At 40.0% G+C, this 25,895-nt stretch overlaps 1 protein-coding gene across 9 annotated transcripts in view; it reads left to right on the top strand.

Annotated features, from left to right (window-relative positions):
• The window catches only part of CACNA1A (calcium voltage-gated channel subunit alpha1 A), a 355,947-nt gene that overhangs the window by 250,087 nt on the left and 79,965 nt on the right, over positions 1-25,895 (top strand). For 8 of the 9 annotated variants that reach the window (XM_078385849.1, XM_078385848.1, XM_072990312.2 and 5 more), the window contains 10 exons: positions 1,173-1,333; positions 2,931-3,071; positions 6,487-6,688; positions 11,041-11,205; positions 11,588-11,698; positions 14,509-14,592; positions 22,937-23,053; positions 23,613-23,678; positions 24,449-24,564; positions 25,063-25,213. In XM_078385849.1, the coding sequence (XP_078241975.1) occupies positions 1,173-1,333; positions 2,931-3,071; positions 6,487-6,688; positions 11,041-11,205; positions 11,588-11,698; positions 14,509-14,592; positions 22,937-23,053; positions 23,613-23,678; positions 24,449-24,564; positions 25,063-25,213 (1,314 nt within the window). The remainder of the gene's footprint in view (positions 1-1,172; positions 1,334-2,930; positions 3,072-6,486; positions 6,689-11,040; positions 11,206-11,587; positions 11,699-14,508; positions 14,593-22,936; positions 23,054-23,612; positions 23,679-24,448; positions 24,565-25,062; positions 25,214-25,895) is intronic. The other variant, XM_078385852.1, reaches the window with a different exon arrangement.

The raw sequence follows: 25,895 nt of genomic DNA, 5'->3' as shown, positions 1-25,895 counted from the left end.
TGAATGAGGGGCATATTAATTGCACCTGTTTTTTCTAGCAGGGCCCCTGTGTTTCTGATAGCTGTGCTACAAAGCTTTCGTGTTTCCATACCTGGACAAGATGTTCCTTTTAACTTTTGCTGCTCTGCAGCTGTTAAAGATACAACAGATCTGCAAATGAAAAGGTAACAAAGACTTTTGTGGCACCTGAAAGACTAACAAACATATTATGACATCAGCTTACTTTAAGTATAGTATTTTTCATCAGATGTAGCATTGATGATAGTTATATTATCATCAAGCCTGTGTTGTGAATAGTCACTACATTTACTTGTGTTTACATTTATTTTACATACATTTCAGCTTTCATTTAATTGTTGCAGTCTGGATTTCTTACATTTCACTTCCCTCTGAGCCCGCATGAGAAAAACGTCTTTCTTCTGTACTCATACTTATGTATACCTGAGTGGGAATGACACTCATGCATCTGACAAAGTGGATTCTAGTCCATTAAACTTTACATATTACTCTTTAAGGTGCCACAAGACTCTCTGTTCTTTTCAATACAACAGACTAACACAGCAGCCCCACTGAAAACAACCAAGAGGGTGTTCCTCTTTGAGGAAACAAGTCATTCCCCTTTTCTGAGGATACTGACAGGATGTTTGGGGCAGCAATGATGATTTTAAAGAAAGAAGGCCTTCTGAAGTTACATGAACAACTGAGGACCATCTTCTTCCACCTAAATCTGACTGATCCTTGAGATCATAATCCATGCTGTCCTTCAGATTACTGTGTGAGATCAGATGGGCAAGTATAAGAAACATGGCCTTTTCAGTGATGGCAGCAAAATTATTCAAAACCCTCCTTATGAAAATCCACTGGATTCCCTATTTGTTTTCATATGGCTTTTGAAGACATTTTTCTTTCAGTAGGCTTTTATCTTTTATCTGAACTGCTGTACTACGGAATGTTGCAGTCTGCTGCTTTAAATTTTTCTTTTTTTATTCATCTTTACATTTGGTACTTTAGTATTTCACACTGCTTTTATAGTTATTTAATTATACTTCTTTCCATTTTCTGTTTAATCCCCTGTTGTCACGGCAGTGGTGGTTTTACAGAAAGTGGAATGGATACAATAATAATAGTATTAAACCTAGCAAATTCTTACACATGTTCTCTGTTCTCTGCAGGCTGTCTTTGACTGTGTGGTGAATTCACTCAAGAATGTCCTCAACATTCTCATTGTGTATATGCTCTTTATGTTCATTTTTGCTGTGGTGGCTGTCCAGCTCTTCAAGGGAAAATTCTTCTACTGTACAGATGAGTCTAAGGAGTTTGAAAAAGATTGCAGGTATGTACCTGCCATCTATTTGCTACACTTCTGCTTCCAGTCTGTTTCTTCTTCCTATGGTAACCCTCACAACAAGGCAGAATTCTCTTACCTTTTTGTGAGTGAGACAGCATGCTGGTGCAGATTATCTGGAGCAGAATAGCTGAACAAACCATGGAACTTCCACACAACTCAGTTCATTTAGTTAAGGGCATGCGATCATACACACAATATATTCATCACAAGAGAACAGTAGATCCCAGCCTTCCACTTCACCACCCCCCTCCCAGTCCCAGTGTTCTTTCAGGCCCCATGGTTATCCCTCAATATTGTCCAGACCTAACTCACTTGCTCTAGAGCTATCTCTCTATTATCTCTGGAGAGTGATCCCAGTCTTTTCCAAGCAATCTCAGGTTGTCCCAGAAGCCTATTGGTTACCTTCCTTTTTGCTTCTTAGATAACTGAGAAAGTGGCCTGGCCACTGCATTGCAAAGTAAAGTATGTAGCTTATAGATACCTACCACTTGTATTTTCTTTTAAGGTTCTGAGTCAGTGTGGGACACAGAAAAATTCTGGGGGATGGAAACAAAGTTTACAGACAACTACAAACCAGACATCTCCCTTTGAAACCACCTAAGGGATTTTTTTAAAATGGAGGGAGGGAATGGAAGAGCAAGAGAGACTAAGGAAGCTGTTTATGAGCAGTACGTTGAATACTCAGAATTATACTTTTTCATTGCTGCTACAACAAACCCTAAAGTCCTAAATAAATATGTTAATCAAAGAAGATTTGGCTTCTTCCCTAAAATGTATTTTTATGTTTGGTGGAAGTAAAAGGCAAACAGTGAATGAATCATGAAGGGCAGAAATTCTCAAATGTTTTGTGCTAAAGAAGCAACTGTAAAATTGTATATGAGTTTGAATTTGTCTTTACTGAATTGATTATGAGAAGGGTTTCTTACATGGCTCCTAATGGATGACAGGATACATGGATCTCTTCCTCCTCACTTTTATTCCCGCAAGACACTGTATGTTTCGCTACACGTCCAAGTAACTTCTTCAGTCTGAGGAGAGTTGGTAGGAGATCCTTGATATATCCTCCACATTTGTTTCACTTCTCCCTTGTCTGAATAGACTCATTACAAAGACAAAGCACTGGGGGTGATGTATAATTCCACTTCTGCAGTCTTGCTCCACCCATTGTCATATGCAGTAACACTCATTAACAGTGGTCTTTCTGGTGTGTGTGGTCCTAATCTTTCTGGTGACAGGTGAAAGGCAGTGTGATGTGATAAATAGGAGACAGATCGTATCTAAGGCCTCCACCCCTGTTGAGAGAAGGACTGCTGAAATGGGATTATCCCTCACCTCCAGTCCTTTGTCCTTCTAATGAGCCTATTCAGACCAGGGGGAAGTGAAACCAATGTGGAGAATATATCAGGGGTCTCCTACAAACTCTCCTCAGATTGAAGAAGCTACTTGGATGAGTAGCAAAATGTTTCAACCTAACAAGAAAGAAGTCCAGTTGCCATTACTCAACTTCCAGATAACCTCATCTGAATGACTGAGTATCTTCACTGACATGTCCCTGAATGTTTTTATTGATCTCCTTCCTTAGGGGAGAGTACTTAGTCTATGAGAAGAACAATGAAGTGAAGGCTGAGAGACGAGAGTGGAGGAAATATGAATTCCATTATGACAATGTGTTGTGGGCACTCCTTACCCTGTTCACTGTCTCCACAGGAGAAGGCTGGCCAGAGTAAGTTATTCAAGATGAGGATCTACTAATATGTAGGGGTTGTTGTAGTTGGCTGCTGTCAAAGAAATGCCGGTGGGCTGAACCTCCATAAATTCTCTGTTTGGGTATGACTGTAGCTGTCACTAAGTTATCTTACCTGTGAGACTGAGCTTTATATGCTGTGTTTTTTTCTTTCCATATGATAATACCATCCAAAGAAAAAGGAAGTGGATTAATTCTTTATTTGTTTATGCTGACAGGTAGCCACAGAAAACAGAGGTGTTTGTCTTTTTAAATGGCCGATTTGCAGTTGACATTAGGATGTAGATTTTGTTTCTTCAGTTTGGTGTGGTTAAAGGTTTATAATTTAAAACATTTTCCTTTTCTTTGTGGAACCCTCAGTTTTAGATTTGCTGAATTAAAAAGGTTGAAAATGTCTTATTTACTTTGGAATGGAGACCCCATTCTTACCAGTAAACTAACTACTCAGCAAGATCTTAAAAAGAGACAAAATCATGAATGAAAGTGAACCAGAAAAGCTGTTTCTCTCTTGAGATACAGAAACAATGCCTAGAAACATAGATTGCTTTCACTTTCCTAGTAAAATTGTTTCAAAAGGGGGAAAAGTGGATAATTTTATTCACTCGTGCAAAGACCTTTGGAAAACAGAAAACCTGAAAGATTCAACTATACATTGCATTAAAGACATAGCTAGCAGTTATGTTTTGCTTTTCTTTTTTTCACTAGGATCATGTAACTTTTTATTGGGATCTCCCTCCGGTGTTCAGAAAAAGGCAGTTTTATTATTCACTGATTGCCCTGTTTCATCAAGCAGTCCCCTCTCCATATAGCCATGGACCTTAAAATGAAGTTTACATTAGCACCAATTTGAAGCTTTTTCCTAAGCCCTGTATTTTCAGAAAGGGTGAATGGATTTCTCACTAAGAGGAGTTTTATATGTCCCCATCCTTGTTGGAGGGTTGCTTCTGATAAAAATCAAATCTCATCTTTAACAGTAAAAAAAAAAAAAATTTAGGAAGACAGCTGCTGCCTCAACCTTTCACATAACATATATGTTAACATTTGAAACTTTGTGTGTTTAAGAGCGTTAGAAAAATTAAAGGGACTGTAGGAAAATTTGCCCTAAAGTAGAAGTATGTTTAAGACTTGTGGCTGGAAAAAATAGTTTGCACAAGTCATTGCAAAACAATTAGGCAGCTCCATCGGATCAAGGACAATAAATTATAAACAATCTTGGTAACTGAATAGTTATAATTTGTAAATGTAGTGATGAGGTTATCATAAATGGATGAATTAATGAAGAAAGGGCATTTTATTACCTTATAACACCATCTTTTTGAAAATGTATATCCATGACATTTAGGTTTTAGGATTCACATTATTGCTAAGCTAGCAGAAACTTCAGGCAAAAATATAGATGTGTGCCAAAAATTTTATTCCTAGCCCAGTAATTTGAGTAGATGCAAAGGCTATAGGATTTTATATTATGGTGGCACACCCACTAGTTTCCTATCATCATAAAACTTGAGTGAGCAGATATGGGATGTTTAGAAGGAAAATAAAACAATTGGTAAAAGTTATAAATATGTGGAGAGGACACATGCAATAAACAGAGTATTTATCACATATTCACAACTCCACACCACTTTGGGTATCAGACATCAAAAAACAATGATCATCATGGTTTTTCCTCTATAGATTTTAATTGGTAGAGGGGTGAGCATTGAGAACTCTTTTGTGTGTGTGTGTGAGTGTGATAATGTGCTTAGAAGCCAATAAATGTTTTTTTACTTTATGCAGTTTAATCCCTAAGAATGTTAATATTTTAAGAGATATATTCTCTATCTTTTGTTTTTGAATGTGCTTTATTAGGCTATAAACTCTTGTATTTTTAGAATTCAATGTAAAACATATTTTTTTTGCTCCTGTATTCTATATGGAATTCTGATGTAAGATTTTGCCTACAACTTAAATCTTAACACCTGCAGCTGTTTACAAACTGACAGGATTTTTAAAAAGTATTTGTGCCTACAGTTTTCTTCGCAACTGTAATACTTTTGGATGTTACAACAACTCTGAAGTAATTTTGTACATATGGAATATAGAGGCAATGTAGGTAAATAAAGGTTGTAGAGTTAGACAAGCTGATGTTACTTGAAATTATTGCAACAGTGAAAAGAGTTATATGTACTTTGATACTCAGATGAAGGTTAATTTGATTGTCAAAGGTTGTTTGGTTTCATTCTGGAGTCAATCCTTTTAATAGTAGTAATATTCTTTATTTGCATTAGCCCTATGCCTTTGCTGTTGCTAAAAATTTTGCAGACTGTACCATCATCTGTTTATCTCGGTCAGCAAGAAGAAAAGATACATAAAATCTGATGAACAGTCCAGCTTGTTGTCTAACAAAAGACAAATTAATTCTTTATGCATATCTCTATAAAAAGAGCAAAACGGTGGTAAAGCATTTCAACATTGTAACCACATCGGCATATACATTATTAGGATAAATGCCAGCTGTGGCAAACACAGGCTTCTGGATTTTTCCTAGGAGGTCTATGAAATTTTGCAGTACTCCTGCAGGGGTTCAGGCATTAGCTGACCTAACCTGACATATAGTAGTTGAGTCCCAAAATCAAATACTGGATATTAAAGTTTGGGATATTACAATGGGGGGGGGAAACTGTCACACTTTTTAAGATGATAGGATGAGAGAAGCATAAACATTGCTAAACATAATAATAGCATTTTAATGAATTCCTGAAACATATGCACAAATAAACAGTTTTGAAATTAGAGTCACAATTGCAGACAGAATAATGTTTGGAATATAATACTTGATGCTTGATCTTTAATTGTGGAAATAGTAGAATTATGTTTTGTTGACTTACAGAGATGTAAATCTACTTTTCGTTAATTACAAAAAAAGCATAGAAGAGTTAAAAGTTATCCATTTCAAAAGTGCTAAAGTTTAGACTTTCATATAGGGAAGAGAGTCAGGATAACTCTGTGCATCTTCCTCTTCCTCTGTGCACCCCAAGAGGAAGAGGTAAGTGCTGTCTTCTTAGCCATCTCATTCTCACATCCAGCTGCCATCTTTGCTGAGCTTTGGACCAGATTCAAAGATTAGTAAGATTCATTTCCCTGAGTTACAAGAATCTCATATCTGCAATAGACTTCACAGCTAATTTGGGTTAATTTGACTAGCCTTCTAGATCCAGTGTTATAAATATTCCATGCTTTTCAGGTGTCAGGATAGATTATCCCAAATTCTGAATTTTGGAACTTACCACTGAAGCACTGGATGCTACTGCTGTGTTAGGTGGGACAATGGAAACAATGGGTAATTCATAGGGCTTTCTCTGTTTTCCCCTATTTCCTCTCTCCATCTCTACTTGTTTTGTCTTTTCTGCAGTGTCCTCAAGCACTCAGTGGATGCTACATATGAGAATCAGGGTCCCAGCCCTGGTTATCGCATGGAGATGTCCATCTTCTATGTGGTCTACTTTGTGGTCTTCCCATTTTTCTTTGTCAACATTTTTGTGGCCTTAATCATCATCACCTTCCAGGAGCAGGGGGACAAGATGATGGAGGAGTACAGCCTGGAGAAGAATGAGGTGTGGCATGTGTTGGGAATGGGCAAAGTGCCATGGGCAGAGTCCAATAAAACACTGTGTTGCCATTTAAAAATGGGAATGTTAAAACCCAGGCATGGTCTAAAGATTTTTCCTCCATTTCTTCATGGTAGATGTAGTACTTTGTTTTGGTAGAAAAATGTTTGGTAGGATACTGATGGGCGACAAATGGTTAATTTGACTGATTGGGTCTGTGCAACAATGAAAATAAAACATAAAGAGAACAAACAGACAGACAGACAGGAAGGAAGGAAATTACGAAAGCCAATTCTTAAATAACACAAAGAGCATGAATGCATTTGAGCTGCATCCATCTCTAATTTATCATGAGAAACTCTATAATAGGAGCTGGCAACTTTGGTGGGCCAATGTTTTGCCTCTGGCATTCACTACAGACTCCATCACACCCAGAAATGGCCCCAGAAACGCAGAAAGTACAAAACTGTGAGTCTTTTCTTGGTACTGGGGGAGAAGTATCAAGGAATTGGAGGGACATAAACATTATCTTGGGTGCTTACATGCAGCCCATAGGCCATATTTGCTTGACCTGTTCTGAAGTGTTAATAATAACTTCATCATCCCCAAAACAAGTAGAAAGGTTTAAAAATGAGGAAATAAGAACAATATTCTATTTATTGAGAACCCTAAACATAAAAACAACAATACATGCTTGTTTATTTGTAGTTGAGAGCCACACCGTAAAGAACTTCTGTCCCTGGTTGAACAATTCTAAATTGTAATTTGAATAATGTGACTCCAGGTTAGTTTTTACTTACAGCAACCTTCACAGGGTATTCTAGTATGAAAGAGAAGGTGGCTTATCCATTCCTGGTAAAGTGGTGATTGACCAGTTCCTTTTTCCGATGGAATTCTTGGGAAAATGCAACTTACCCAAGGCATAACTTTGTGTCATCTCTCCAGCTATGCATGCTTCAGGTGATCTGATGCTTCTTCTAAAAAGCACAGTGGGGATTTGAACTCCTGGCCACTGGCTTTACGACCAGGCACTCCAACCAAATAAGCAGTGCCAGCTCAAACTGTAATATTTGATATACTGACATAATCTGCTGCCACCACCTATACAGCTGGAAGAAGCTGGCATTTCCTTAAGCACAGCACAGAAATGACAACAAAGAGTCCGGTACTATCTAACATGTTTTATTTGGCATACATTCTTGTCGACTGTAGCCCACTTCTTCAGCTGTATGAGTGTCGCCTCAGCAGACAAGACTAGGAGGCTAGAAGATAGAATGTAATGGAGATGTAAGGGTTCTGAAATAATGGTGGTTAATCAGTTGCTATTAGAAGTTGTTGATAGACCTTGAGGATAAGAGATAGGAATATAAAAGATGGTTATTTAAGAGTCATTCATCAGTGTGTAAAAGCTATATTCAAACACAGATAAGCAGATGAACACATCCAAGGTGATGAAAAGTCTTTTTTTAAAATCCAGTAAAATGGAAGAATATGGCACATGGCTCAGTGGGTTTATATGAACACAAGTTCTGGTGTGGAGGGTTGCCAGTCAAAATCAAATAAGATAGAGCTGTAGATAATAATACTGTATTACCGTGTTTCCCTAAAAATAAGACAGGGTCTTATATTAATTTTTGCTCCAAAAACACGTTAGGGCTTATTTTCAAGGGATGTCTTATTTTTTTCATGTACAACAACCTACATTTATTCAAATACAGTCATGCCATCTTCTGGTTCCTGTACAATGGTGGAGGACAGGGTTTCACTCAACTGGGGCTTATTTTTGGGGTAGGGCGTATATTGCAAGCATCCTGAAAAATCATACTAGGGCTTATTTTCAGGTAAGGTCTTATTTTTGGGGAAACCAGATATATGAATTTTTATGGATAAACTGATTAATATCAAATAAGAGGCTTCATGAGGTAAGAAGTCCCTATCTGTATTTAAGCTGAGAGAGCTAGGGTTGGGCTTCTTGGTGTAGTCTTGTTCACCTGTTCCCCTTTAAAATCTGTTTTTTGACGTTTTCTTGTTCAGGATAGTTCCCCTATCCAGAGACAGTATGTCCAGGGAGACCAAAGGGTTCTTCCTCTCATTTATGATCTTTTTTCCCCCAACGTCAGTTTTGTGTCCATTTATACTTTTGCACAGAGATTTCTTTTTTACCTGCTATAAAATGTTGTGGGGCACTGCTGACAAATGGCATATGGAACACTGGAAGATATTGAATTCCTGCTGTTGCAGAATATGTTACTATGTCCTTTAATAGCGTTTGCCATGTAGATAAAGGAGCAAAGGTTGGTCAGTAGCATGGGCTGTATAAATATTCTTTTCGGGTTGTGCAGCCACCTCTATGCAAGTTTAGGTCTACCTTCAGATAAACAAGGCACTGAAGTGCTGTTATCTTGGAATTGCAGTCACCACCAGCAGTCTTCTGTCATAATCTGTTTAGAGTTTGCCCTATAAGTATTGTTCCTGAGTACCAGTGTAGTGCTGCTGATCGGTTTTTCCAGCAGATAGCACAGTCAGAGAAACACCTTGTTTAAGGCTTCAGATAGAGGATGTCTCAGGTCTGATGGGTCAAAGCAGATCCAATTGCATCACAGGGCTTGCCTATAGACAATGGACTCTGTAGAATGTTGTAGGGCAGGGCTCCCCAACCCCCAGTCCGTGGCCCTGCGCTGGTCCGTGGGCTTTGCAGGACTGGGCTCCAGAGACAGATCTCCCGCCTTCCCACATGCACGCATGGTGGGCATGGCGCACTCGTGTGCATGTGTGGGTGAGCGGTGGTGTTTGTGGGTGGGCATGACACATTTGCAAGTGGGCATGGCACACATGTGCATGAGCACACTCCACTCGCCTGCAAGTGCGCCACATCCATCCGTGCATTTGCACCACATTCACCCACACATGCACGCAAGTGCGCCACCCCCACCTGTGAGTGATTGTGCCACACCCATCCGTGCATGGATCCCACTGCCCCCAACCAGTCCACAGTTCTGAAAAGTTTTGGGACCCACCTCAAGCAGTGAGAAATGTCTCACTGTGTATCTCAAAGCGGGAAACAGGAAAAAAAAATTCCCTTGAGCACCCTATATCTTCAGTGTAATGGATGTGGCTCAACAGTAAAGTACATACATGCTCAAAAGCAGTCCTTGGCATCTCTATGTAGGTTTCAGAAAGACTGAAATCCTGTAGAATCACTACCAGTTGGTGGCGAACAGCATAGCTGTCCAGATGTTGTATCATGAAGAATAACAGTTGAAAAGTAACTGGAAAACCACACTTTGCCCATTCTTGCTGTAGATTATACTTAGCTGTACTAGCCACTGATCAGATTCAAAGCAAACAAACAAACCAGTTTTCTATGTTCCAAATCTGTTGTGTGATGCATGCTGATAGTGGTTAAAGCATGGGCACGTCCCATCCCTTTCTCTTTCTGCCACCTCCTTCTCCTTCTTTTTCTGTCTCCCCCTCCCCTGTGGTGAGCTTCTGGGGGATGGAAAGATCAGTCTTTCAAGGACTTTTGATCCTTTTTGAAAAGAGATCAAAACAGAGGGCTTTGCAGAAAGCCTTTGATGGACTCAGAGCTCCAATTGCCCACTCTCCTCTTAAAACAAGAACAGATGATTATTTAGCTGAGGATCTTGTGGAAATCAGAGCCTGATGGGTTCATGGGCGCAAATTAATTTTGCTTCATTGATTTTTTTTTTTTTTTGTAGTTGTGCCACATTCAACATTAACATTTGAAGATATGGATACATAACCTGGAGATTAATCTTAGGAAAGCTGGCAGGCATCTGCTTCCTAGAGATGACTCCTGTTTGGTAGCTTTGAGGAGCAGATACATCTTCCTTGAGATACAGATCTATCTATACATCAATCCTCCCATATGACATATTCAGGCATCTTAAGGCACTGCTATGCACAGCCTTCCCTTCCTTCAGAATTAATGTCAGGTACAAATTTAATTGACCTTTGTAGCAAGAGGCATTTAACATGATGCTTAGTGCTAAGGAAATGGTTAGTGGGTTTTGAGGATCCACAACGGCAAGTTGTTCTCAGGCTTTGCAGAAAGCCTTAGGCTTAGAGCTCTAGTTGTCCACTGTCCTCTTAAACCAAGGCAATAAAATATTTGTATAGGTGGAACCATTGTTGTGCACTCTGAAAAAGACAGTCTATCAAGTTAATAAAAGCAGGGAATGGAGGGCACAACTATTTTGTGCAGAGGAAACTGTGAATTGAATTTGGAATTAGACTCTTCAAGAAACCAAGAATACAAGTTTGTTTTTTTCTGCTTGACATCTTGAAAGAATGAAGCCTGCATTTTCTTTGCTGATCTTCCTGTTCTCTCTTCACAGCGAGCCTGCATTGACTTTGCCATCAGTGCCAAGCCATTAACCCGGCACATGCCTCAGAACAAGCAGAGCTTTCAGTATCGTATGTGGCAGTTCGTGGTTTCACCACCTTTTGAATACACCATTATGGCCATGATTGCCCTAAACACCATTGTCTTAATGATGAAAGTAAGTATAACAAGAATTACCATGAATTGGCAACACCTGCATGAGACCCATTAGAGGTATATATCATGTGGGATTTGCCTTGGTCAAGTACCAAGCTATAGCCATGAACCATGTACCTCTGAGCTACCAGGGTCTGAACACCCAAGTGTTTTTCCAGATCCAGAGTTATTTGCAGTTCTCTGACATCTCTTCTTGACTCTGTCAGCTAGCCCTGAAATGGTTATTAACATGGATTTTATAGTCCAGCCTGATCTGGGAGCTCATTTTGGCACTGGATTCTGACCCTGTGGAGCCTTGTTCCTGCCATCCCATTGTCCTTAACCTTAATCCCATTCTTCAAAATTATATTTTCTCTTTTTCTCTCCTTTTTTTACCCAAACAGTTCTACAATGCCACACCCGTATATGACAATTTATTAAAGATGTTCAACATTGTCTTCACTTCTCTGTTCTCCTTGGAGTGTATTCTGAAAATCATCGCCTTTGGATTGTTGGTAAGTGTCACTCTTGCTAGACTTCATGAAAAATAATAATGAAGACTTCCACTACAAAACATAGAAAACTGAATTCATTTATTTTTGGAACAGGGGGAAATAAAATATATTACATTTCTGCTATTCTCCTTTTCTTTTTGAAAAACCTGTTGAAAGCTTCTGTCTCATTGCACAGCAGACCTCGTAGGTTTGCAGGCATTACATTTGAAGTGGAAGCAAGGAAAGCAGCTAATGCTTTGGCCATAAACGGGATATCCAGAATAAACAACAATTTCCACTGGGGGACCTAGGCATATTTATTAGGGACTAGAGAAATAGCTGACACTGGACAACATGAGCCAGGTATTTCCCATGCAAGTGTGCCAACTATTTCCCTTGTTCCCTAATGAATGTGAAATACTAAAGAGTAAGGAAATGGATAGCATGGAAAAATTAATAGGAATGAGGAAATACAGCAAAGACTAGAGATTAGCTTCCCTTACTGAAGCACTAATCATACTTGGACATTCAGCTTCCCATATGGAGAGTTTCGTATTCTTCACATAAAAAATTAATGTGTGGACTACACCAAAAAATATTCTAATTCAACACAAAGTTGAAGGCAAATAGCTCCTTTGATTATTATTTCACTGGAAGTTATTCCACATAATTCTTGGGGAAGTTACAATGAAAGAAAGGAAGAATGGACTTCATACAGTGAAACAATGTATATAAGTATTAGTTGAACTCTATGTGAGAGTCAGGGTGTGGCCACGTTGGTTAAAAAAACGTGGGAAATACTGCAACTTTGGAACAAATTGATTTGCATTTTTTTCCCTTTGATCACATGGTGCAAAGGGAAATATGAATCAGCTCAGAGTTCTCCCTGTGTCTGTAATTTTTCCCCTCTGCCTCTAGGGTTTATACTTCTTTGCTTCGGTTCAGACAAACAATTGATTGAACCCATGCACATGCTCACAAAGCAGTGCTTTGCTGCTTCACTTACCTTCCCCCTCACCTCTTGCCTTATGAGGGAGGATGAGCCATGCACACATGCACATGCAGTGCCAGCACAAACGATCTTTAACAAAGCCTCTCTCCCAAACCTCCCAAACAGAGATCCTGTTTTTGGTTTTTGGTTTCGTTTTTTTTGTTTGTTTGTTTGATCAGTTGGGTTTTTTTGTTTGTTTGTTTTTTCAAGTTAACAGGGCTTCTCTCCATTGGCAAGAGGTTTTTTTTTTTAAGATGAGACAGCAATTGAGGGTGAAAAGCCTTCTTAAAGAAGTTTCTTTGAATCATGCCACCTACAGGTGCTTCAATAGAGCTGCCATTACAAGGCTTTTCCCATCTCACTGTGTGGGTACTTAAACTGAATAGGCCCGAATTCCCCAGTGAACTGACATTTACCTTGCAGTGTATTTGCACCCTCAGATAATTGTTAGCATCTTTTTCTGTTGCGAGAGGTGGATGTTTCATTCAAAGGACCAGACAGCACAACCTAAGGAGCATTGTATACACTTTCAATGTAAAGAACACAGAAAAGATTTTGGTCCTCATTTGAACACCGTTGTGTTCAAAAACCAAACACTGGAGCAGAGATTCCACTGGTCACTCAGGTCTTTTAAAAGAAAAAACAAAAATACTAAACTTTGAAAAATTAACTGTTACAGTCAGTGAATATTGTGAGAAAATCAGCCCCGAGAAGATATGGGTCTAGTCAGTACCAAAAGCTGATATCTTTGGGCAGGGATTGAAAAATAATAAGCATATACTCATAAGAGTAGATTGATAGCATGCAAGTAAATGGATTCCTCTAGCATAGAGATTAGGATCTGACAGCCCTAGTGCAAATCCAGCACCCTAAAGGGTGGCCTTTCTCTTGTGATACACCTTCTCCATGACTGCCAAATCCACCAAAAAGATGCAAATTAGTAGTTATCCATGTCAGTGAAACCAGGGAGCAAACAATTTTAGGGATGTGTGGGAAGCCCATGGTCTGAGTAGGGCAGGGACTAATGGGGTAAGGTGTCCTCTTCTCTTGGTCCATGGGGCTTCTGGTATAGGGATGGTACCTTGGCCCTCTGCTTCTTATTCCTCTGTTCCAAAATCAGTTGCTGGCAAGGGCTCCTTCAAGAACAACTTAATTCTTGAACCCATCCCTCCTTTGCTGTTTGCTGGATTTTATGAATGAAATTATTCCATTTATTCATTATTCTGGAATTGCTTAGTTGAGTTTTGGAGATGTTTCAGAGTCATTCCTTATAAGAATCCAGTGGAACAATCCCTAGACTCATATGTGTTGTATTGATTTTTATAGATGTTCACATTGCTGCTCATGCAAAAAAAGGGGGTGTGTGGAAGGGAAAGAAATATAATTGCTAAATGTCTCCTTGCATGAGAGTTCAGTAGGACTTGGTTTCAATAGACAATAGCATTGAATCAGATGTTCTTGCAATGGAAATCTCTCCTCTCTCACTCTGCTGTCACTCAGTCTGTTTATGGCCAATGGAGAATGTTCAATGGGCTTCTAAGAATATGAGTTCCAGTGTTTTCACTGACATAAATCCATCAGACAAGCCTCCATCCCCTTTTTCCAGAAAAAAAAGTGCTGTGGAAAGGATCTCCTAGCTAGTCATTAGGTTTGCTCTTTCAGTTCCCATGACAAGAACTGGAATGCCTTTAAAAGGCAACCTAGAACTGACCAAGGGGCTAGTCAGAGTAGAGATTTCTCTGTTCTTGTTGCTGTTGCTTCCGTCGTGATTGAATGTTGTCACCTGTTTGCTGCTGTGTGGCTGTTCCTTTTCGTCCTTTGTTTTGTTCTTTCTTTATAGAATTATTTCCGTGATGCCTGGAATATCTTTGATTTTGTCACAGTTCTGGGTAGCATCACAGACATCTTAGTGACAGAGTTTGGGGTAAGTTCAAAACTGTGGTGGGGATAATAACATTTTGGGGGGAGGGAAGCATTTTGCAGGGAGTGGGGAGTAAGAACTGAAATGTGAGAGTTTCACCCCATTGAGCTGGATCCTTAACTAGGATCGACCTGGAAAGTCAGTACAAGGGGAACTACAATCTGAAGAGGGGAAATTCAAGTATAACTCAACAAAAGAATGATTTAGCTAACTAATAACAGAGATGAATGGGGTTTCCCCCCTTTCCCCAGGAAAGCATTCTCAAAATGCTAGCCAACTCCACACTTTCAGTCACACTTTAGTGAGATTTATATTTGTGCCTATTCTGTTGCCCAGAGAAAGAGTTACTGCTTTATAAATGTGAATACATCCTGCTGAAAGCCCTTAAATTGAGAGAAGTTCTGAATTATTCTGATAAGATTGATAACACTGGCATTCAGAAACCAACATCACTCCAGTAATGCTTATACCAACACTAATCAGAATCTTCCTGCTAAGGAGTTAGAAATGTGGAATCCTTTCACTATCACATTTGCCATCTGCCAAAACCTAATTTGATTGTGGGGCATTACAGGACTGATCATTCCTTTATATCATGGATCAGATAGGATTCATTTACTCCTCAATGTAAAGTTGTGGCAGAATCAGTTGCCTCAAAAAATGTATCTTACCCTTCTGCACAAGTTGCTGTCCTTGCAATCAGGATACATAGTCAAAACCAAGACTGCCATAGAACAAAACAGGATGGATTCCTCAGCAGTGTTCCATAACAAAGAATAGAGTTTGTCCTCTTAGAGTCCAAGGAATAATTGAATGACTGGAAGGCTATAATGCCTCCTGGCATACTACACTGTAGTTTAGTATAGTTTAGTATACATTAGGGTAATGCTCCAGTTCCCTGTAGATATCTCTTATCGTTTTTTCTCCTTTCCCTCCACCAAGGTCAGAGTTCAAACTATGCATGGTATAGGATACCTACAGTATAGCTGTATCTTTTTCTTTTCTTCAGAGCAGCAGTGGGGAAATGACCTTCTCATTGGAAAGGCAGGAATGATTCTAGTAGCCCCTTCTCTTTCCTCATTCAAAATAATATCCCTTCCCCCTAAACTGTTAACCTTTTGGAGGGAAAAGGACAGTTTACCCATACAGCTCTGCTCCCAGTCACTAGGCTAAGAGGAGCTGGGGGACTATTTTCATCAGAGAACTTTCAAGGAAAGCCGCCCCTTTCAGTGTTTTTTCCCTGAGCTGCTTCCCAATTATTTTAGTAGCCCCCTTTGGTAGACTGAAAATAAAGGCGGTGGAAGGGGTAGATTGGGCCACCCAGCCACAGATTCCCTAAGGTCTCTGTTGCTAAGCCTTTAGTGAGATGGTGGTGGATAGAGGTGTGAATGGGTACTCTGAAATGGTACACACCTGAAATGTGCATGAAATTTTAGAACTGAAAGGCAGAAGGGCTCTCCCATTCAAAACCAGCAAGCAATGCAAATGCATGCTTCCAGCATGAGCAGACCAGTAGCTGGCATCAGACTTGTATGTCTCTAGGGAAACTGAGGCATCAAGCTTGAAAGGGCTTCCACAAGGTATATGGCAGAGAGGTTTCTTTCCACTTCCCTGTGATAACATCAAAATCCTGCCATCATCTCTGCCCAGTGAGCTTTGACAATGACAGTGCCCCTGGTTCTCTATTTCAAGCACTTCACAAAATAACTTAGTTAACTTCTACCTACTAAAATTATTAGAACTGGGGGAAATCTGTCTCAAAAAAGATGCACATGTGCTGTATCTTTTCTGAAAGCATGCTTATATATCCTCTTGGCAATGGGTGTGCCGCTGACTAATTAACATTGAGCTGAGGTATAGAGAAAACATTTTGATTAGAAAAAAAGTAAAACAAAACAGAAAAATCATTTCTTAATAAAGAAAAGCATGCATTATTTCTTCACAGGTTTGAAAACACTCATTCTTATAGAACTTTCTTCATGGTGTTAGTTATGCGAGATACACCTTTATAGAGGAAAATATTTTCCAGGGAAATTTCTAATAGTTTAGCTATGAACTAAAAATGTGTTAGAAGGACTTTACAAAGGCTACTGTTGGCTGGCCTTGGGACTGTCTTGCCAGAACAAAAACACAATGATACCAAGAAGTCATGTTCCACAAAATTTAGCAACAAAGCCATCTTTTCTGTAAAAGACTGTATTTATAAACCGAATGTGGAAGTTACTAGAATCCATGCAAAACAGCTCCTCCCCCCACAACCAGAGGATGTTTTCTTGGAGTTAATGTAGCAGTAATATTGTCTACAGATGAATGCCTATATGGAAACTGGAAGCTGATGAGAAGTTTGCTCGAGCTAAGATCCAAACCAAAGTCTAGCTGACACAAGCAATTTTCACTGACCATCTTCAACAGACATACTACAAGATATATATGGGGAGATGGATAATATAGGTACATGTGTATATGAAGTATATTTGGCACTCAAAGAGGCCACAGTCACCCAGAGAAGATGGAGAATGCTTTTAGAAGAGGCTTCACTATCATCCTGCATTTTTGTCTTAAATCATAGATGACATTTTTCCTCATTTCTTCCTTTAAAAAAAAACACAGAAAATTTGTGGGAAATGGAATAAATACATGCTGTCTTTCATTTGGTAGTGTTAGATGTGGTTCATCTGGAGGCTAAAACTTAACCAATTAAAATGAGGTACTTATCAAATGCTGGCAGCCATGTGGTTGTTTAGTAATCCTATTAATGGGGTATTCATTTTTCTGCAGTGCATGTATGGAGTCTTTTTCCAAAGGTAAATTTTCTCCACATTCTGCAGTGCATGTATGGAGTCTTTTTCCAAGGGTAAATTTTCTCCACATTTCCAGTGTGACTGAATGGCCATTTCTTAGGCTTTTCAAAGGAAAGTAGCTTGAACGAGGAAGGGCCTTCCTAAAATGACACCTCTGTCATCCCTCTGAGTGCCTCACACTTGATGAACACCTCAACATTGTATAGATGGCATTGCTCTGAGCACTTTTCATACTGAAAGAAAATGGGAAGATTGGACAGAAAGCATTATGTAGAAGATCTTTAGTCTAAGGAGTCCTAGTGATCTGTTTCAAAGGTATAATCATCCAGAACAGAAGAACTGTAATGGTAAGTAATGTCCATTCCTAGTGCTGCCTCTGCCATTGACTTGTGGAAGTTTCCATGCCAATATGTGCCTCAGTTTCCCTCTGCCATCTTGTCTCCCAGTATAAGGAAGTTCATCATCAATTTTATTTATGCTGGAAGTATGTAAAAAGCCCATGCCTGATAAGAAAGACTCAGCATGCTAGGATCATGGGTTTTCTAAGAAGCGGGGAGGGGAATAGGACAAATGGGTGAGTATGGGAGGAGGGTTGTCTAGGTAACTCCTTTCCAAGGGTTATATGTGATTTATAATGACCGTGTCTCTTGTCTTATCTTCTTTTCATGCTGTCTCTTTATACTGTTCTATTTTGGCGCCAACACCCTCTGAAAATATCATCCAATCAAAATGCACTATGAAAAATCCATCTGTCCATCCATGAACTGGTCTGTGTATCCATGCCAATGAATATTTCTTGAATTTCCCACCCTGCTCCCTCTCCCATCACCTAAAATGAAATCAATGCCTTCTGCCTTTCTGCATTTGTTGGTTGAAATTCAACTTGCGGTATTAAAATGCCCATCTTTCCCCAACCTCTGATCCTCTCCATCTCAACATTTTCATCTAGGATCCGGTTGGTTTGATTACTTTTTGAAACCTAAGTGTCTTACATTAAAGAAGGGCATCTTGGCACAATGTGTAGTCTTACTATTTGAGTCAAAGATGCCTGCCATTTATTGCAGCTTGCTCTTCCAGTCTACCCCACTGCCAACCCCATTTGTGTTCCTTCTTTTATCTCAATAAGATACATGTATGGTTTCTACTAATTTTGTAGAAAAGTAATAGTATAGTTGAGGAATATTGCAGGCTTGGCAGTATCAATCTTTAAAGCAGCCTTCCAGAACATACCTTCCAGATCTTTTTTTTTAAAATAACGCCCCCATCCCAAGCAATCTTGAATATTGCTTGATGTGCATTGGAAACATAACTGCACATGAGTGGATACATCTGAGGTTCTACCATTGCATTTTTTAAAATATATTCAGCCTAAAATCTACAGTGGGGAAAATAGTCCTGCTGAAAGGATACCCAGGCAGGCAGGCAGCTTCAGCTATATGTAGGGGAATGAATCACTCATATGAATCCAATAAAGCAAATTTTTACTAACAGCCTTCTTAGCTGCTCAAGATTTATCTCTCTTTCAATATCCAGACACCTGGGAACTCTTGAAAGAAATTTTATGGGAGTTCTCGAAGAGTTGATAAGGTCTGAGGTAGGGCCAGATAAATATTGGAAAAACAAGATAATAAAAAGAAACAAAATTATGGTGAGGCAGATTCTACCCCAGGTCCACTGTCAGCTGCTATACAGCAGACAACTGGTGATGGAATCATATGAATGTGAGACAAATGGTGTAACAAAAGTGGGACATAGTAGTCAATTGCCTGGAAAATAGAAAATGGGAACCCAAGAGCAAATCAGGGGTCTTCCAGATGGGGCATTTGTTCCTCTCATTACTGGTACTCATCCCTTCCTGTTCTTTTGAATTTTATCACTAATTACCAGGATTTGTTACTTAACTAAATGTGCTGAAAATTCAAATCAAGTCTCTTTCCCCCCCTCCTCCTCCTTAGAATTGGGGAGGGCTGTTTGCTTGTTTTTTTAAAATAAACTCTAGTTGGGGCTGAACCCATCATACTTCCTGCAACCACCTCTATGACTCTCTGCCACAGATTCATTTCCTCTTTCCTCCATTAGGGGCTGGGAATTTGAATGTCCCTGTGCCTCCCAGGAGAAGAGGCAGCCAAGATTACCCAGAGTATTTGTGTGTGATGGGATTACATGTTCCCCAAGAAGGAGCTAGTAAACTTCTTCTGAGTACTTTATATCTAGGAAACCCTAGGGGGGGATCACCATATGTTGGAAATGATTTCATGACACATTATTAGTTCTATTCCTCTATCTCTATGCAATATACTTTTTGTTTTCTTTCCAGTGTCAAGCTGAACTGTAACCTACTTGTTGTTGATCTCAGCTTGAAAACACTAGTCCCTGCCCTCATCTTCCTCTAATGCCTTGTATCTCTCTCCCCCATCCCCATTCTTTGATTGTTTTCTTCTTTTTTTAAAAAGAAATACTATAGCATAAAAGTACCACCATATCACCCACTTTTGACCATGAGCACTAGAATTGCTTTTGAAAGGAAAAAGGGAGAAAGAAGAGCAAGCTTTGCAATGAAGTGACATCCCGAAAGAGGTTGGAAGAGACAAAAAAGGTGTGGGAATCATACTAGGATAGAAATTTAAAGTTGTCTGGGTGGCAGAACAAATCCTGGTACAACGTGTGCTTGAGAGAGAACTTCAGGAGCTGCAAATCTCCTGTCTGGAACTATCCTCAGGCTTGGTCCCATTGGGGCTATTTTTTTCCCTCCTCAAATGGGCAGGAAAGAGAGATTTGGAGGAGCGGGCACCATGGGTCAGGGAATGAGTACAGCAGTGCATCACAGGGTTTAGACTCCAACAGAGGATTTTGTTCCTTCAGTTGTTATCTGCTATCATCACAGCAGCGTGATTTAGAAACCCTGATGTCCAATGATTGTCAAGAAGAATAGAATTTCATATGTTGGTTTAGACTAACTATCGGAAAACTAGTCTTAAAACAAAGCAAATTGTGCTGCTTATATATCACCTCATAGCACTTAAAGTACTATCTGGGCAGTTTACAATTTAAATTATGCAGGCTACATATTGCCCTGCCCACCCCAGTGAGCAGAGTACTCAGTTTACTGACCTTGGATGGGCAGTTGACTCAATCTTGAGCTGGCTACCGGAGCCCAGGGTCAAACTCAGGTTGTGAGCAGAGTCTTTGCTGCAGTACTGCAGTTTAACCACTTTGCCATGAGACTCCTTAGCCTTAGGATATGTACATTGAGGACAGTAGTGTACAGAGTGAGACCATGCAGTCAACGTATCGCTCTCCGAGATTGGTTGGAGTCGGGGAGGTTTTTTTGTGGCCCTCTGCCTCCCACAGTCTCCTTCTTGATTTTTAGCAAAAATATATAAAAAGTGAATTGCAGAAGACTCCAGGCATGGCCATTCCTAAATAGGTCACAGGGCCCCCTTGCCCCACTGAACACCCCAAGAAGGCAGTGCTTTAAAAGTACAGTACTGTAGATTTGTACCGATTTACAGATTTAATTTTTTTATAAAAAGTTTCTTGGGCTTTTTTGATGATACCCTCCAGACTCACCAGAGTTGCCCACCTCTGAACTAGAAAGTAGTGTTGGAAGTGAACCTCAGAGTGTAGCTACTGGGCGAGAAAGAATCATATGCAGCATCATTACAGTGGTTAGAAGGGGTGTAGTAACTAGGGATGATGGTTTTCCTGCCAATCTCTTTTCCCCTCTGCATGAATATCATTGCTTCTATTTGTTCTGCATGATCTGAGCCTTGTAGGCTGATAAACTGGTTGTGCTCCATTGTGTGATGCCATATACCCACCACCATCATGATGCATGCTCGCCAAAATCCCAATAACATAGCCAGCTTTTTTTTAAGAGAGTTGGAGAGGGATGGGCTTATAGCTTCTGGGAAAATCCACATGGTGATGGTATAACAATTAGTTTCTTCTGGGAGCAGGCAATTGAGCCTACTAGAAGATTTTCAATTAAGGTACCCAGTGTTTTATAATATCCAGTGCATTGTTTTCATGATGACACCTAATCTTTGTTCTGTAATCATAGAGCAAGATACGCAGCAAGTCCAGTATATGTTGAACATTCACATTAGTCTCTTGATGTGTTTAGTGTCTGAGTCTTTTTCTTTTTTGTGCCATTTTATTGAAAGTTTTTGTATGAGGGGCTCTGTCACAGAGGTAGTTATAGGGACCTGGGGATACAACAATATTCCCTTCCTGTGATGTGTATTGCATAGATATCCCAACACCCACTCAACCAGGTTGTAGGCAGTGAGGTAGATTAAATTCTTTGGAGCCATTGCTGTCAGCCAGGTTGCTCACAATTTGCCAACATTCTCATTATTTAAATATACTGTAAGATTCCAGCGTCTGGTTCCAATGGAATAAATCTGACAACCGGGAAGACTCCATGGTGCAAAAATAAATCAAAGTCATGCATCCCTTTAACAGGGCCTATGTATAGGCTTCTGTGTTTATCTTGAATAGATTCATAGGTGCCAAATTTATGCACAAGAAACAAGTTACAGTTTAGGAAGGTCCTCTGAGAGATACTAAAGAAAGGAATTTAAAAAATACAACAGCTTTTTAAAATAAGTCGTTGAACTTAACATGGCTTAGGGCCTAAATGTATTTCAATCTAACCTCATGTAGGCTACATATGTTTCCTATATGAGCTTATTGGCCCAGCCCAAATAAATACCCCAGAAACCCCAGTGTATAACGTTCCGTATCTTGGGTATCTGGGTCATCTTCAAAATCTTGGGTATCTTCTGTCACTTGTAATGAGTATGAGCTACCACCCACACAGTATTTGTCAGGTAGACAGTCTATAGCCACACGGCAATGTGTTCCCTCTCCCAGAAGCTTATATGCCACTTCCTTTGATGGACACGGGTAAAAGTGCATCTTGGTTGAACCCAACTGGATTATTCCTTAGATTTCTAGAAGCAACAGCCTTTCTTTTAGTTGCAAATTACTTAATAACTACCATTTTTTCAAGACCTTTTGAAGCAGTACAACCCCTGTTGGGCACAAAGATCAGATGCATTTTCTACCCGGCATGTTATATATATACTGTATATGTTATATATATGATTGCAAGTCTCCAGTCATCCCTCAACTACCCTTCTGTTCCTTACTGGCACTTGTCTTGCTTTCCCCTCTCTCCAGATTTGTGTGCACAGAACATGTGTGACTTAAGGCCACACAATAATGTTCTGTCTGCTTGTCTTTTTAAAAAAAAATCAGTGCATTTGGTTGTGGGTAGCTTAACAAACTCCTGTGTTGATGAGTAATCCCTAATCTCACCAAGTGAATGATTTTTCCAATGGGAGGGTGACCTTATTCTCATGCTAATTACCTTCATGTGGGTGATCCCTCTCCCTTTCTTTACTCTTCAGTCATCCTTACTGATCTTACTAACAACAGCAGAGTTGGTTTGGGTTTGTGTTCTCACTAGTCCTCAGGCTCTGCTGCCTCTCCATTCCCGCCCTGTTCCCGCTCATACCACTTTCCCTTCATCTCCCCAGAACAACTTCATCAACCTGAGTTTCCTTAGGCTGTTCCGAGCTGCCCGTCTCATTAAGCTACTCCGACAGGGCTATACAATCCGCATCCTGCTCTGGACTTTTGTCCAGTCCTTTAAGGTAATGATCAAGACACTAAACTCATAAATCCGGGGGTGTTTGGGATTTGAAGTGGGAAGGAAGGAATAATGGGGAAGAAAGAAATGAAGAAAAATTAGGTGGTAATGGCTATAGATAATTGTTATCTGTTTATTCATTTATCTAGTAATATGTTTTTCTTTTATTAAAAAAATAGGCTTAATAAAGATATCACCTTTCTATGGAGTTTTTTTTCTTATGACCATCGCAGCTATATCTGCTTTTTGGATCATGAGTTGTTTTTGTCATGGTGCTAGTGCTCTATCATGTTTCATAAGCAGTTTTCCATTGGCTCACCTCTTTGTGTGGGTGAGAAATCACAGCAGGATTTCTGTGGCCAGAATGAGATATGGCAGAAATTGGAGGAAGGGGGTGATAAAGCAACCTACAAGCCCTTGCTTTAATTGAAGTGGCAACAAGCAATCAATATGTGGGGAGCAAGTCATATTCCCAGTAAAATAAGTGTGGCTGAATTAAAACTGTAAAGCTTGGAGGAATAAAAATGTATGCTCATGTTTTCCCCCACCCCCACCCCCACTAGGCACTTCCATATGTGTGTCTGCTGATTGCAATGCTCTTCTTCATCTACGCCATTATTGGGATGCAGGTAAGTACAAAAACAAAAAACAAAAAACCACCACCATCCCATGCTGGGTCTCCCCATGCATGCTGCAATGTCTCTAGCATGGCACAGGGTCAGTTATACCATTGGTTTTGTGCTGGGGCATTTGATCTTGCAACGGGAGGACTAACACAGCAGAGGCTGCCCCCAAACACCTTGAGAACTTACATTACTAACATGGAAGACGTCAGCACATTGGAAGGCCAATGAACCCGTCACCACCTTCTCAACAACATGTCTGAGACCTTCTGTGCTTTCACAATGCCATTGTGGCCTAGGAATAATCAGATTTGGTACCTTTCATTCTACTTTTTATAGCATTATGAGAGATGTGACAAATGTTTCCAACATCTCCTGTGGACACAGAGATTCAGGGAACAGTCATGCCACTGTCCTGCTTTCGAGAGGAGGCAATCTTGCTTCTCTTCTTTGATTCAGAGGACTTAATTCCAGAACCACATGTAGTTCATGAACAGCAGAAGAATTTTCTTCTGCCCTCTCACTAAGACTAGCACATCTGTCCTGGACACTTGCTGCACCTGGTCCCTGGACGCTCTAGCCTGATCCCTGTAACTTCCAGGATCTCTTCAAATCTGTATTTAACCCTCACCAAACCACGCTGATAGCATCCAATGATAGAGCCATTGGCTTTTCCATCTCAAAATGGTATCTTTGAGGAACTTCTTTTATCATACAGACTTTTTTTTTCACTTTAGAAAGCATTTTTGTTCATTTGCTTTTGTTTTCCTCTTCAGGTCTTTGGTAACATTAGCATTGATTATGATGAGGACATGTCTGAGGATGACAAGCCTGCCATCACGGAACACAACAATTTCCGCACATTCTTCCAAGCCCTAATGCTTCTTTTCAGGTGAGGCCCAGCCATTGTAAGATCACTGGGAAACACAGTTGGTCCTGCTGTGATCACAAGCACCCCGGTCCTCTTCACCTAGCCCAAACACTAGCCATTGTGGAAATTATTATGGCCCTCTAGATATAGGGCCGTAGCAATGCCTAAGGCAAACTGGGTGTATTTCTTCGGTGAACCAGAGATTGCACTGTAAACCTTTTTTAAATGCTTGTCCAAAAAAGGGGTTGAATCATTCTGGAAAAATAAGAAAAAATGCATGTTACCCAGCTTCTACAACGTAGTGAAGAGATCCTTCTGTAAGGAGCATCTATGTTCTGTTTGGAGATGACTACTTTAATGCTTTAATTAATGCTACTTTAATACTTTAATTAGCCTAACAGCTCATCAGTGTTTGGTTACTAGTTCTGCAGCATCTCTTGGGATGAAGAGAGAATTGTCTTGGCTATAGTGGGTCCCTGGTGTTCATTGTCTTTTCTTTCTTTCTTCTGCCTTTCCCAGGAGTGCCACAGGTGAAGCTTGGCATGAGATCATGCTCTCCTGTCTGAGTGGAAAGCCCTGTGATGAGAAAGCAGATGTTGAAGGCAATGAATGTGGCAATGAGTTTGCATACTTCTATTTTGTTTCCTTCATTTTCCTGTGCTCTTTCCTGGTGAGTCAAAAAGATGTACGCAGGATAAAATGGGAGAGACTGTAGGGTACTCATCTACATGGATGAAAAGAACCCCAAACACTAAAAGAGAGAATAGGAGGCCTCTCCAAGATGGTAGTTCCATTGTGCCATGATGGGCAATTCTGTGAGGAACCAAAATTATATTCCTCAAGATGTTGGTGCCTCTGCTACAGGCCAGGGTGGTTGGTTGGTTGGTTGGTTGGTTGGTGTTACTTTTGTTCCGTCACATGACATAAGAGTGTCTTATGAATAACAGGTATGCCTGTAGTAAAATCTTGCAGGATGGGTGTGCTTCTCTTCAGAGTTTCAAGTGACCAGAAATTACAGACCTCTTCATTTCATTCTCATCTCTGTTTTCTTTCCCCTGCCCCAAAAGGCAGATGGCAGTCTCAGTGGGACCAGGGGCCATTTTTCAAATTTTCTGGCAGCTTGAGGGCTGTGCTTACAGAGAAGAAGGGCCAAATGAGAGGAGTGTCACCAAAGAGGATGATTTACATGTTAATTTTTTGAATTCGTATTTTTATGCACTGTAAAGTTTGCTACAATGCACTTTGAGAAAACTGGATTTAACATTTAAAAGCCATTTTTAAACAACAACAAAAACCACTTTGTGCCCTCTGATAGCTAACAAAGCTTTACATATAATACAAAATTGGGAGAT

The sequence above is a fragment of the Pogona vitticeps genome, chromosome 2 (assembly GCF_051106095.1).
Source record: "Pogona vitticeps strain Pit_001003342236 chromosome 2, PviZW2.1, whole genome shotgun sequence".
NCBI lineage: Eukaryota > Metazoa > Chordata > Lepidosauria > Squamata > Agamidae > Pogona > Pogona vitticeps.
This window is presented reverse-complemented; position numbering and strand designations above follow the sequence as displayed.